General features: G+C 47.0%; 1 protein-coding gene across 2 annotated transcripts in view; it reads left to right on the forward strand.

Moving 5' to 3' along the window:
* HCN4 (hyperpolarization activated cyclic nucleotide gated potassium channel 4) overlaps nucleotides 1-12,663 on the forward strand; it is a 136,350-nt gene extending 123,687 nt beyond the window's left edge. For both annotated transcript variants that reach the window (XM_061447355.1, XM_061447354.1), the window contains exon 8: nucleotides 10,601-12,663. In XM_061447355.1, coding sequence (XP_061303339.1) covers nucleotides 10,601-12,156 — 1,556 coding nt within the window. In that variant the 3' untranslated portion in view covers nucleotides 12,157-12,663. The remainder of the gene's footprint in view (nucleotides 1-10,600) is intronic.
* Nucleotides 12,664-12,884: the final 221 nt, after the last annotated feature.

A 12,884-nucleotide genomic window follows, 5' to 3' on the forward strand; every position in this document is an offset into this window, starting at 1 on the left:
TACCACCTACATGGAGGATTTGGAAAGCATGGTCTAAGCTTGTCGAGGCAGGAGGAGGCAGGATCAAGATGTAAGACGTTATCCCTTGAAGCAACAGCAATAATACTGGTCAACAGGAGGTGTGATGATGCAGAGCAAATGCAGTTTGAAAGCCTGTGGCTAAGGGGAAAGTGCAGGGCAGATGCCCTATCTCCTCCTGTTTGTGGATGGGCAGTGCAGCAGCTTGGAAACTGTCATTGATGGTTCTGCAAAGAGCATGTTGGTGGATCCTTCTAACCTCTGTTGTTAATGGGAATTGGTAGTGGCATCCTGCCTGTTCCATATATTGCTTGGGAAGATGTTTTCCAGAGCTCTTTAAAGACTGGCAGGTGTTATTCTCCATGATTTGACTAAGGCTGGGTTCTACAAAGACTTGTGTCTGAGTAACTTCAGACTCTAAAGAACTCCTCACCCTGCAGAATATCACATACCCCACTTTCTGCAGCTTCAAATGGAGACTAGAGACATTTAGGCTGATCACTGATTAATGATCATTTTATCACACATTAAATCTTCCATTTTTTCTTGTTAGTGACCAAGCTGTGACAGTCTTTGCAGTATTTCTGCGGGGAAATGAGTTGTTCTTTTCTCCAGTGAGTAATTCTTTGTCTGACGAGCATTTGTGAATGTCCCAGTTTGTGATGCACCACTTACTTACACAGGTCGCATCGTTCTGTTCCTGCCTGGCTTTGAAACTGGCTTTCAGTGACCACTGAAGCTTAAAATTAGATTTTCACAAACATTTGCACTTGTAAAACACAGTGTTCGTTGAAAGTAAATACAAGACAGGGCGTGAGTATTGTTGAATCAAAAGTCACTGATGCGTCCCCAAAACTACTGAGGGACAATTACTTCCAGTGGTGGCTGTGCTGTAGTAAACACCATCAATGTCTGGGTGAGGTTGCTCCCCATCCGTATCAAGGTCACTGGTGGGAGCTGACAGTACATTTACAGCCAGAAGAAGTTACTTGTTCTTTTGCATCAGGCTTTTTTCACCCCCTAGTTTGAAATGGTTACATTTTGAAGGCCAGTTGTAGATGTTTTGATACAAGGATCCCAGTTAAGTCAGGACTTCCATTGCCTCCAGTCATTACAGATGCTAAAACACCAGAAGCTCAGACAACGCAATACGAGTCTCCAAATAAAAAATACTGTTGTGGTACAAGAGTGTCAGTTTGAGATCTTATAGTGGTGGAAGTTTTAAAAGCTTTGTCATGCAAACAAGCCACAAAAATAGATGTTCCCAACCCTTTGCCTGTGCAGCCTCTTTGTCAGCTCGTGACCATGCTTCTGCAATTGAAATCCTGTTGGGTTTGTGACCCCACTTGTCCAGGTCATGACTAATACTGTGGGATCTGCTGCCTCAGAGGAAGGGCTGGTGTTAGGTGAGGGGAAGCATGAATGAGATCTGGGATCCATGCCAGGCTCTGCCACACATTCCCTCTTTGTCCTTCGCGTGCCTTTGCTCTGTGCCTCAGTTCCTCAGCTCTTCCACAGGTAAAGTAAGGCTAACAAAAGTGGAGCTTGGTCTTTGAATGCCTCTCCGCTGCCTGCTCCATGGCAGGTGCCCTGCAAGATCAGATGGATAAATGGAACAGGCTGAAATGTGTATAAATAAACCAAAATGAAGTCAGCATAAATTTTATACTGTATCTACACTGTAGGATAGATTTGTTTACTGTATGCAGGTGAGTAGCTCCAAAGAGCTGCACATGTGAAGTGAGCAAGTAGATTTGGTTGTGAGGAGAGATAGATAGATAGATAGATAGATAGATAGATAGATAGATAGATAGATAGATAGATAGATAGATAGATAGATAGATGCTTCTTATTCAAGACTGCTGATGCAGGCACAAGTGATGTAAGGATAGAAGTTCCTCTGTCCCAGGTATACAATGCTAGAGTGTGTGCTCTGGGAGAAAGCGTTCTTTCAAACTCACATTGACCTCTTCCTTAAGGCAGTGAAATCATAATCCAAGTGCTGAGCAAGAGAGGTTGCAATGGCTGACATGAGGTAACACAGTTCTACTCCATTTTGTCTTCCTGGTTATCTGAATAACCCACAAACGGGACTGCTCATGAGGACTCAAATTTCAGGTACCACTCTGTGTATTCGTCTGACATGAAATCCTCTCCCCTCATTCCAGCACTACAACTTTTACAGTCAGCAGAGAGAAAAAGGCATATAGAGTATGACAGGTCTTCTGCTATGGTGGCTAGCTGAAATGGCTTAGGTGAATCACCCCTGGAAGTGCTGTCTAGCCCAGGTATGCAGGGTAGGAGCTGGACTTCAACAGGAATTGAATAATGGAATGTGAAAGCCAGTGTTTTCTGTTTAGCCTAAGGCAAAACACCAGCAAATCAGCAGCCATGAGTCACTTCAGCTTAATCAAGGTGAATTGGCAACTGTGTTCATCTCATAAAATGCCATTTCTCTTGCAACTCTAAGCAGAAAATAAAGCTCAAGACACCCCAGTAGAAGGGACAGTGCAGGGTGGTGGTGGGATATCAGGAGACCTGTCTTTAACTTTGTAAATGACCTTGGTTTACATCAGTTCATCCCAGCCCATGTCCCTTGCAGGGTGCAAATTCTCCAGAAAATTTGGTCTTCTGGGCAGGAGTCACTACTATTGCAAATGAGTACTGGCTAACGGGGAGAAGTGGAGCAGTGCTGGGAGCGTTGTAAGAGATACTGCATAGTACTACCTACTATCCTGGGCTCAGCAGTAGCAGTCATTTTTTCTCCTTCTTAGTAGCTGGTGCAGTGCTGTGGTTTTGACTTTCAGCCTGGGAACAGTGCTGATAACACCGATGTTTTTAGTTACTGCTCAGTGATGGTTACTCTGACCAAGGACTTTCTGAGCCTCATGCTCTGCAAGGGAGGAGGCGAAGCAGGGAGGAAGCAGAGACAGGACACCTGACCCAAGCTAGCCAAAGAGGTATTCCATACCACAGCACATCATGCCCGGGATGTAACTGAGAGTTACCTGAAAGGGCTGGTTCGCTGCTCGGTCGGGCTGGGTATCAACGGGTGGTATTGTATTCTCTTCTCATTATTTCCCTTATCATTATTATTATTGGTGGCAGCAGCAGTGGTTTGTGTTATACCTTAGTTACTGGGCTGTTCTTATCTCAACCTGTGGGAGTTACATTCATTCCATTCTCCTCCCCATCCCTCTGGGAGTGGGGGTGAGGAAGGGAAGAAAGGGGGGGAGTGAGCAAGAGGGCTGCCTGGCTGACTTATGGCCTGGGCTTAAACCATGACACCTGCCTACATTGGTCACCCAAGCTGTCAGTTCCTTATATATAAAGAGAGCCAACTGCACAGATCTTGGCTATCTATCTGCATCAAAATAAACTACTTTTTTAGATCCCATTTTACCATTCCATCAACTTTAATTTTCAATCCTCTTTAATTACATGAAGTAAGACTTGCTTCCCAGCCACTCCTCTGGCCTCATGGGACTTTTCCTGCCTTGAAGGCCATTCAGTAGCTGTCTGCAAGAAGAGCAGGCTGCAAAGCACAGAAGTGACAGGAAACCAGTTCCAGAATGTCTGGAGTCTTCCAGAATGTGTCCTTGTCACAGCTGTTAGTGCTAGGAGGGCACTGCGAATTGAGTGCAGGAGCTTTGGCTCCAGATAAAAAAGCACTTCTGCCACTTTGAGGAGAGCGCAGTTCCTTGGCTTCAACCACCAGTGGTAAGAGCGAGCCAGGACTCTGTGCTTCAGGCAGCAAAGGGCATCCCAGGCACTCCAGAATTGCACAGCTCTTACACCTCCTCAGGGATATTGACAGTCACATTCCTCTAAGAAATTCTGTACTCAGTTTATTTTTCTGCAGAGCTCTGTATGATGGGCATAAATGTGAGGAGTGGAGGCAAGAGCTTCATTTTTGTTTACCTGTCATGAGGTTCATCAGCTCACATTATTCACCATTTGACCTACAGCACTTTGGCCCAGTTAAAAGGGATGTTCTGTCTATTAAGATTTGCCATATATTTTGGAAGGTACTACTTGGTTTATGGAAGAAGGGGAACAATCAATGGCAGGGCTGAGCTGTTCAGGGAGGGAAAACCTCCCCTTGGAAAGATGGGAATTGTCCATTTTGAAGTTTTGAACGCATTATTGTTGAAGATGTTACCAAGAAACATTCGGTGACCCTCCCCAGTACAGTGTGCTCTACACTGATCACATTGATTTCCCTTTCAGTGTGGCTTTCCTGCAATAAAACCCCTGCGTACAAGTCTAACTCCATGTAGTTTTGCAGAGGACAGAACAGGGGAAGAGAGCTTGTTGTACCCTGGAGCTTGAAGAATTTGGCTTTAGCCCCACAGCGTATGCAGCCTTGTGCATATCAGGGCATAAGAGCAGTAATGATAATTACTGCAGAGCACTTTGAGAGCTGCACGTCGCAGCTGTGATGTATTGACACAGCCAAGCTCTCAGGGATGTTCATCTGAATTGGTGTCTAGAGCAGATTTGTTAACAATGCTGAACGCTTCTGTGGATGCTCCTAGAACTAATCCAGCTGGATCAGCTTTGCTTCCAAGCTTTGCTTCCAAGGGTACTTCAATTGTGAGCAGAAGCCTTCACATGATAGTTGACACAGTTCACTGTGGGTTAAGTTACATCTGAGAGAAAGGCTGGAACAGGAAAGGCAGCCCAGATTCTTACTGGGAGTTAAGAATTATTTTGAAATCTCTGTTCCAGCTAATTTCATACCATCATGAAATCATGGAATGGTTTGGGTTGGAAAGGACCTCAAAGCTCATCCACCTCCAACCCCTGCCACAGGCAGGGACACCTTCCCCTAGAGCAGCTTGCTCCAAGCCCCTGTGTCCAACCTGCCCTTGAACACTGCCAGGGATGGGGCAGCCACAGCTTCTCTGGGCACCCTGTGCCAGCGCCTCAGCACCCTCCCAGGGGAGAGCTTCTGTCTAAGAGCTCATCTCAGTCTCCCCTCTGGCAGGTTCAATCCATTCCCCTTGGCCTGTCCCTTCATCCCTTGTCCCAAGCCCCTCTCCAGCTTTCCTGCAGCCCCTTTTGGCACTGGAGCTGCTCTCAGGTCTCCCCTTCAGGAGCCCAGCTCTCTCAGCCTGGCTCCAGAGCAGATATCCCGTTATTTATTTAATGTGAAAATGATTACCACAACAGAGCAGCTCAGGGTACAAGTAACCCCCAGGCAAGGGAGGGCAAAGACCACCAGCAGCCGTCTGAGCAGTGTGTTCAGTACCCAGTCCTGTGAATTAGAAGAAGTGAGGAGCTGGAAGAAGTCACCGCGTGGCAGTGGGCAGGCACCATGACAGCAGGGCAGGCAGAAGGCAGGCTAATAAAGTGAGAGTATTTCAAATCATGCAAATTCAGAAAGTGATTTAGTGACCCGAATTCTTCAAGTGCAGCCAGTGGGCTTGGAACTGAATTCTCTTTAATTTCCTCTGTGTCTGTGCAGAGTTTTCACAACAAAAAGCTAATTTTGATGATTTGATGGAAGAGTTAGCGTTGAGTGCTGGCTCCTTTTGTGCAGTCACCTGAGCTTTTCTCCCTGTTCTTTTGTGTGCTCTCTGCAGTCGAGAAAAATGTGACTTTGCGATTCGTTATTAAGCGAGCAACATCTATTTGCTTAGTTTCCATAATTTTACATACCCAGCTCCACTTCAAAGCACCAGTAGCTTTGCTAGGAACCTCTAGGCTCTAAATAGCTTCCTTTTTTAACCCCCTTCTATTTAGCCTATTGTTACAGTGAGGAAAATAGGGAGCTTTTAGAACCCAGAGCACTCCATTGATGGTACTCATTTTTTTCTGACTTAGGGAAGAAATCATATTGAGAACAAAAAACATCAATTGTGCCATGGAGACCCTTGAGTCTTAAGTCCTTTGCCTGATGTTGCTCCTGTAGCTGCCTCAGTCCTGTTAAGGCACACATCCAGGCCAAGGGGTTGCTTTGGAGCCACCCAGTCCTCCCATTATGTTAGCTCAGTACATTTGGATCGTGCTTTTGGGGTTAGGAGAAGTGCTTGGGTAGATTGTTTGTCTCAGTACCTTAGACTCAGCACTTTTTGTGGGATAAAGAACATAGAAGGAGAAACTCTAACATGCAGCCTCCCCGCTTCCGTGATGAGATTAAATTGGAAAGGGGAGTCCCTTTTCCTTTCTCTTAATGAAGCTTCTCCCCGGCTTAGCAAGAACACAGGGCTCCACCGTGGTTCACTGAGCACAGCTCTAAGCTGAGGAACATCATTTCAGTTGGGGTTACATGGGGCCAAACTAATCAGTTCTCTGATTGCTGCCTTTACTGCTCTTCTCTTGAGGCACGGGATGTGGCAGTAAATCCAGAGCAGCAGAAAGGAATTTGAAACCGAAGCAATTCAATATATAAGATGATGATGAGAAATAATCTCAGAACTACCTCCCTAAGCAAAAGTGCCTCCTACTGCCTCATCCCACTGTTGGCTGATGTTCATGCAGGACCTGAGACAGACCTGCCAGGAAAACATCTTCATCCCACCAGCGTTCTCCTGTTCTGATCTGGTGCTGGTTGGAAGGAGGATTTGCTTCAGAAGCACCTAATAAGACTTATATCTCTGTGTGGAAACATGATGTAAATGATGCAATTCATTAGAATGGTGGAACCCATGAGTTCTTCAGTTTGGGAACCAGCTCCAATTTGAATAATGACTCTGACACATTCCTCTGCCCTTCAGTAACTGAAAGAAGCTTTTCAGTCATTTGGTGGTTAATATTCTGGAGCAGAAATTTGAGACTTTCCTGGCAAAAGAGGAAAGCAAAAGTTGATCTAATGAAGAGATTAATAGATTCAAGATGGGCTCAGGAAGATGGGGAAGTGGAATGTAACGGCAAAGGAGAACTGAAACATTCTGGTTTAAAAACTAACAAACCTCCTAATTCCAAGGGTTTCCATGGAATTGTTTTCTCAGTTTGACACAAATTTCAGGAGCTTTGATCAAAACACTTACAGGAAATCGTATGTATGTTTGGGAAATGTTGGCATATTCTCTGTTTAGTGCTCTGCCAAGGACACCAGAGGCTGCTGAGCAGCTCGTCCTGTGTTATCAAGAGCTTGGGTTATGAAAACATCAATCCCCTCAGTTCATCCGTGCAGCTCTGATTAACATCACTTGGGTTCTCATCTCACTTGAGGGCAGCCTTGAAAATTGCAGGTTATTCAAGCACAGACAAGCAAATCAGAAGCCAAAGATAGGTGATATGGAATTAAAGGAGTGAGCTGAGGTGTAATGATGGAAACACAGAGCAGTTGATGGTATTTAGCTTTCCGGAAATCTGCATTAGCAACACAGAATCAGAACCCCAGACTGCTTTGGGTTAGAAGGGACCTGAAAGCTCATCCAGTCCCAACCCCTGCCACGGGCAGGGACCCCTTCCACTAGAGCAGCTTGCTCCAAGCCCCTGTGTCCAACCTGGCCTTGAACACTGCCAGGGATGGGGCAGCCACAGCTTCTCTGGGCACCCTGTGCCAGCGCCTCAGCACCCTCACAGGGAAGAACTTGTTTCTCCTTTTCCTATCCCTCATCAATCCTCCTCAGCCCGGTTTTGCTACTGTTTGTTATCAGGAAAGCAAATGCCAAAAGGCAGCTTTTTTGCCTGCCTGCTTTGAACGCAGCGTGTTGACTCCCATCTACATCCTGACCTTGCAGTTGTGCAAGGAAGCTACGGATTCCCCATGCTGGGATTTGTACCTTCAGCTCTGAAGAGAATGATTACAAACCTGCAGCTGAATCCCTCTCAAACTCAAGTATGCTGGCCAGGTTCTCTCTTGTTATTCTTATTTAGGTAGGGTGTTCCTTCTCTCCAGACCACAGCAGTTAATATTTCTGTTTCTGTGTAATCAGCTCTTTGTGATTAATGTGTTTGTGAGCAAACAAATGTCATTTTAGTAGATACCAGGTGGAAATTACTGTGTGTGCAGCGTAGCTCTAAGCCATTCACTGTATATTCACTGCAAAAATGCTCTGAAGTTTAAAGGTGACATTCATGCTACCTCTGGTGTGCCAGCCTGCAGGAAGGGCAGGTAGAACTGGGATCACAGGAATACCAGTGCTGTCTATTCCAGTCCAGTTTACAATGAAACAGGTATTATACACTGTTTATATCTCCTACACATTCACTTCCAGTGCAGACAAGCCTTCCAGCAACTATAATGACATTAGGAGCTCCAAACACTCCTTGCTTTCAGAACTGTGTCCTTCCAGGGGCTGGTATTATTCTTCAATGCAGGAAAAGAAAGGTCAGTTCATGTGCCTTGATGTTTTTTTTAGGAGGGAGTGAATAGCAGCAGGTAAAACACAAAAGCATTAAGCATCTTGCTACCCACAACAGACATTGTATCACAAATGCACCAGTTGCAGAACCAGAATCAGTTGCTAGAGCCACATCTTGTCCTTTATAAAGACAGAAACACTTTAAAAAGTACAAGGAAAAATCCTTAGTGTGTTCTTCCAATGCTTAACTACAATCACAGTTAGATTGCTCCTGCTTTCTTTAATGGGCCTGTGTAAAGTCACAGTATCTCACGAGTCCTTCTGGACCTGAAGAGAAAGGTCTTTAACAGCTTCCTTTGTGAAGTTTCATATAATCAGTATCAGATCATCGCTTCTCTGACAGGATTGTACTTACAGATGTTTTCAAGCCTGATCCTTGTGGATATTTTCTGTACCTTTTCATACCTTGCAGCTGGACACTAGAACTAAACCATCAAACCTAGCATGATATGTGGGGTGAAAGATCCATTATACACTAAAGAAATAAAAGCAACACTAGGGATGTCATCTGTGCACAAACCTGTTCCTACATCATTGTGTAAAGGTCTGAGGTGTGACTGGTGTAGGACTGAAAGGAAATTCCACTGGAACCTCACTGGGAACTACTACCCAACGTGGCAGCCCATTCTTAACCATTCCTTCTTGGAAACTAGCAGCTGACCAGTTTAAACCGGAATGCTGTAGGAGACAAATGTAGTATCATTCCATGAACTTAGTAGATAATATCAATGCTCTTGAAAGCTGTGATTTCATGAGTGTGAGACAAGTTTAATGGACATGAGCTGTGCCGCCAGCCTTTAATTCCTAAATCATGACATGATTTGGGGGTTAAAATACAGAAAATGAGGCCCTTCCCCATCCATGCCTCCATCCCCTGCTCTCTGAGTCCACAGCAGTTGGCACCCTGTCCTTTGTCTGTTTGCCCTTGTCCTGTACAGGAGCTAGAAGTGATCAGCCAGGAGAAATGAATCAGGTTCAGGAGGAGGGCGAATACAGCTTCTGATCCAATCCAAACTGGCTGGTGCCTCCTTTGGAGGTGACCCTTCTGCACTCACCCCCCTGAGCTTCAGCTGCAAAGTGAGCTGTGTACAGACACGCAGCCGTAGGGCCGGGGTGCCCCTGCACACACAGACCCACGCAGAGACAACACACAGAGCAGTTCTGGGCTGAACCCTTCAAATCCAAACAGCTTCAGTAGAAATAGCAGAGGTGCTGCCATCAATCCAAACTGGCATATGTTGTCAGGAGAGAGGTCCCTTGAAAAGGCAAGAGCAGGCATCTAATCTGCACTAATTTTATACGAAACTCATTCAAATCAGCATACACCAGCTCCTTATCAACCAAGTTATTGAGTGGCACGTTAGGAGAACAGAGCTTTAGAAGGCATTATGCACAGAGCCTGACCGTATCAGAAACGCTCTCCTTTGAGAAAGCATTTGTGCCCTGGTAAAAGGTCATCACTGGCAGCATCTCCTACCCCATCACTGAATAGTTCTGTCCTTCAGTCTGGGAGAGTGGATCCATGCAGACCACACAAACTCTTTACACCACTTTTTCCAGCCCACTGCAAAGGTAAAGCACATGCTGCTGTTTTGCTGCAGGCTTGGAAATCCAGCTGGACCATGCAGTTCGCTAGCCTGCAGTTCCTTAAAGTCTGGGCTAGAAGAGCACAGCCAAGATGCAGCATGGCTGAGGTCTCTTACTTGAGCCAGCTTGAGCTCTTCCAGCACGCAAAGTCCTTCTGTCCCTTGTTCCTAGAGAAATCTCAACTCAGAGCACTCCAGAGGGAACACGTTACATGACACAGAGGAGGAAAAGAAGAGTAACTGAAGACTCAGGAGACTTCACTGGACTTACATTTATGAGGTTTTCCTTTGCAAACACACACACACAAAATTGCAGCCTTTGGATTTATTCTTTTTTTCTAATGGAAGTTCATATTATGAGGTTAAAATGGGAATCTTCCAGATTCATGAGCTTTGCTACTCATCTGCCACACTTACCAAAAGTGGCTCTACTGTCTAACTAAAATTGTGTGTCCTGTCAGGCACATTTTGATGGGATCTTTAACACAAGATGTTGATCATAACACAAAAGCAGAAAATGTGATGCTTGTCATCTTGTAGCTGGAACACTGATCCTGTAATGACAGTGGAGGGGAGGCAGTGCCAACAATTTGAGGGAAGTCTGGCAGGAAGCTTTGAGGAACCCTCCCATTCATTGACATCCCAGAATGACTCTTTCTCTCTTCACTTTCACTACAGGCAAGAAAAATTCCATTCTGCTGCACAAAGTCCAGCATGACCTCAATTCGGGTGTTTTCAACTACCAGGAGAATGAGATCATCCAGCAGATCGTGCAGCACGACAGGGAAATGGCACACTGTGCTCACAACGTCCAGGCTGCCGCCGCTGCCGCATCCACTCCCACCCCTGTCATCTGGACCCCACTGATCCAGGCACCCCTGCAAGCTGCAGCAGCCACCACTTCTGTCGCTATAGCTCTGACCCACCATCCACGCCTCCCAACAGCCATCTTCCGTCCTCCCGTGTCCGTCCTGGGCTCCTTGGGACAGCAATCCAACCAGACTCCAAGACAGCTAAAACGAATCCAGTCTCTAATCCCGTCCACGGGTCCTTCTGCCGTTGGCTCTCCCTCCAGTACTCCGTCCCAGCTGCATACCCCAGGAGCAGAAACCCCTTCCTCCTCCTCCTTCCACATCCAGCAGCTTGCAGGATTCTCAGCAGCCGCTGGCTTAGGCCAGTTCCAAGTGGGATCCCCTCCAAGCGGCTCAAGCCAGGTGGGTTTGAGCAGCACATCCACAGCGGGACTGAGCCAGTTCCAACACGGGAATTCTGGATCCCCCTTAGGTACAGCTCAGTCCTTGCAGCAGCCGCAGCAGCAGCAGCAGCCAGCCCTTTCCAGCAGTGGATTTGGGCATTTCCAGCAAGCCGCAACTGGATCCCCATCAACATCTCTCACCCAGCTCTCATCAAACTCACCCCCCAGTCTTCTCAACCAGTTCCAGCCCACCACAAGACCACTGCAGGGGGGACAGTTACAGCAGCTCTCGGGCAGTGGGACTTTGGGAGGAGTGAATCACTTCCAGCCCCCTCCTTCTTCCAGCTCTCCATCTTCCAGCCTAAGCCAGCTGGCACAGGGCTCTGGTGGGCCGTCCTCAGGCCTGTGCCAAACACATCCAAGTGCATTAGGATCTTTAACTGGAACGATAGCCCAGCTCCACCAAGAACGGCCACCTTTTGCCTCCATGTCTCCACTACAGCAGTCTGGTGTCGCCTCTCCCTGTTACACCCCTTCTGGCCTTAGTCCTCCTAGTCAGAGCCCAGTAGCAGCAAGAACTTTTCAGTGTGGCCCTCCCGGGGCCTCGGGTTCTCACGGCTCTTTGCTCCTGCCCCAGACCGCCAGCCCACCTTCGCAGATCCTGCAGGCCAAGAGCACGCCGCCGGTGCCGCCGGGACGTCTGAACCAGGACATCAAGTTGATTTCTGCTTCCCAGCCATCTTTGCCCCAAGAGCTGGCTCAGACACTGAGCCAAAGCTCTCATTCCTCTAGAGAATCCATTTCCAGCTTCTCTCCTTTCCCTGGGGGAGGCACTGGACTTCTTGGGAAGCCTTGTAGCTCAATTCCTGGGCGTGTGACTTTACCGCGTCAGCTGTCCTCAGGTTCTTTACCCCATCCGCTGGTGTTTGGGGCCAGCACTGCAGGCGCTGCTTCTCTGACTGCTGGTGGGAGGAAAGAATCCATAGTGCTCACAGGGGACCTGGAACCTGTCAGATCCAAACTGCCCTCCAATTTGTGAGGACTCCTTCTGAGAGCTGGTTCTGTCAGCCCTGCAGTTCAGTTCCTGATCAGACTTCCATGAATCATGTTTTCTTCTCCCCCTCCTTCCCATTGCTTTTTTCTCCATGTCTTTTGTTTAGGTTTAACTGTGATTAGAAACAAACAAAAACCACACGAAAAAAAGAACAAAAAAAGAAGCTAGCCAGGTATTCTTAGAGCTATAGATTTTTGGTCACTTGATTTTATAGAATATTTTAATACATGGAACAAAAGGATATGAGCAAATTTAATCCAACGAGGTAGCACACAGACAAGGCGTGTGCCTGAGCTGGAACATGTGAATGCTCAGCCATAGAAGCCACCAAAAAAAGGTTTTCCTGTTGAGACAAAGATCCGAGGTTGATGTGAGCCATAAATGAGAACATCAGGTCAGGCCTGTAGCTGGTGATTTTAAGACAGCTCTGCTTGGCATCGCTTTGAACCTGAACCTGACCCACAGCACCTGGTCATGGGGGACTTGGATGGGCCCTGTGAGCGTCAGGTTTTGCTTCCTCCCAGGTTTTCCCCCTGTGACCAGCAGGCTGCAGAATAAGCAAGCAGAGGGGGAGTTTCAGCAGCATAGTCTAGGGCTTTCAGAAGGGCTGAGCTTCTGTTCGGACTCCATCTGAAGAGGACGGAGGTGACCAGCAGGTGGCCTGACTTCAGATGCTTGTCTCTTCCTTACTCCACTGATGCTGTAGTAGGAAC

The sequence above is a fragment of the Pezoporus flaviventris genome, unplaced genomic scaffold (genome assembly GCF_033815535.1).
Source record: "Pezoporus flaviventris isolate CSIRO_AGI_PZ_B2104156 unplaced genomic scaffold, CSIRO_AGI_Pfla_v1 ptg000006l, whole genome shotgun sequence".
NCBI classification, from domain to species: Eukaryota; Metazoa; Chordata; class Aves; order Psittaciformes; family Psittacidae; genus Pezoporus; species Pezoporus flaviventris.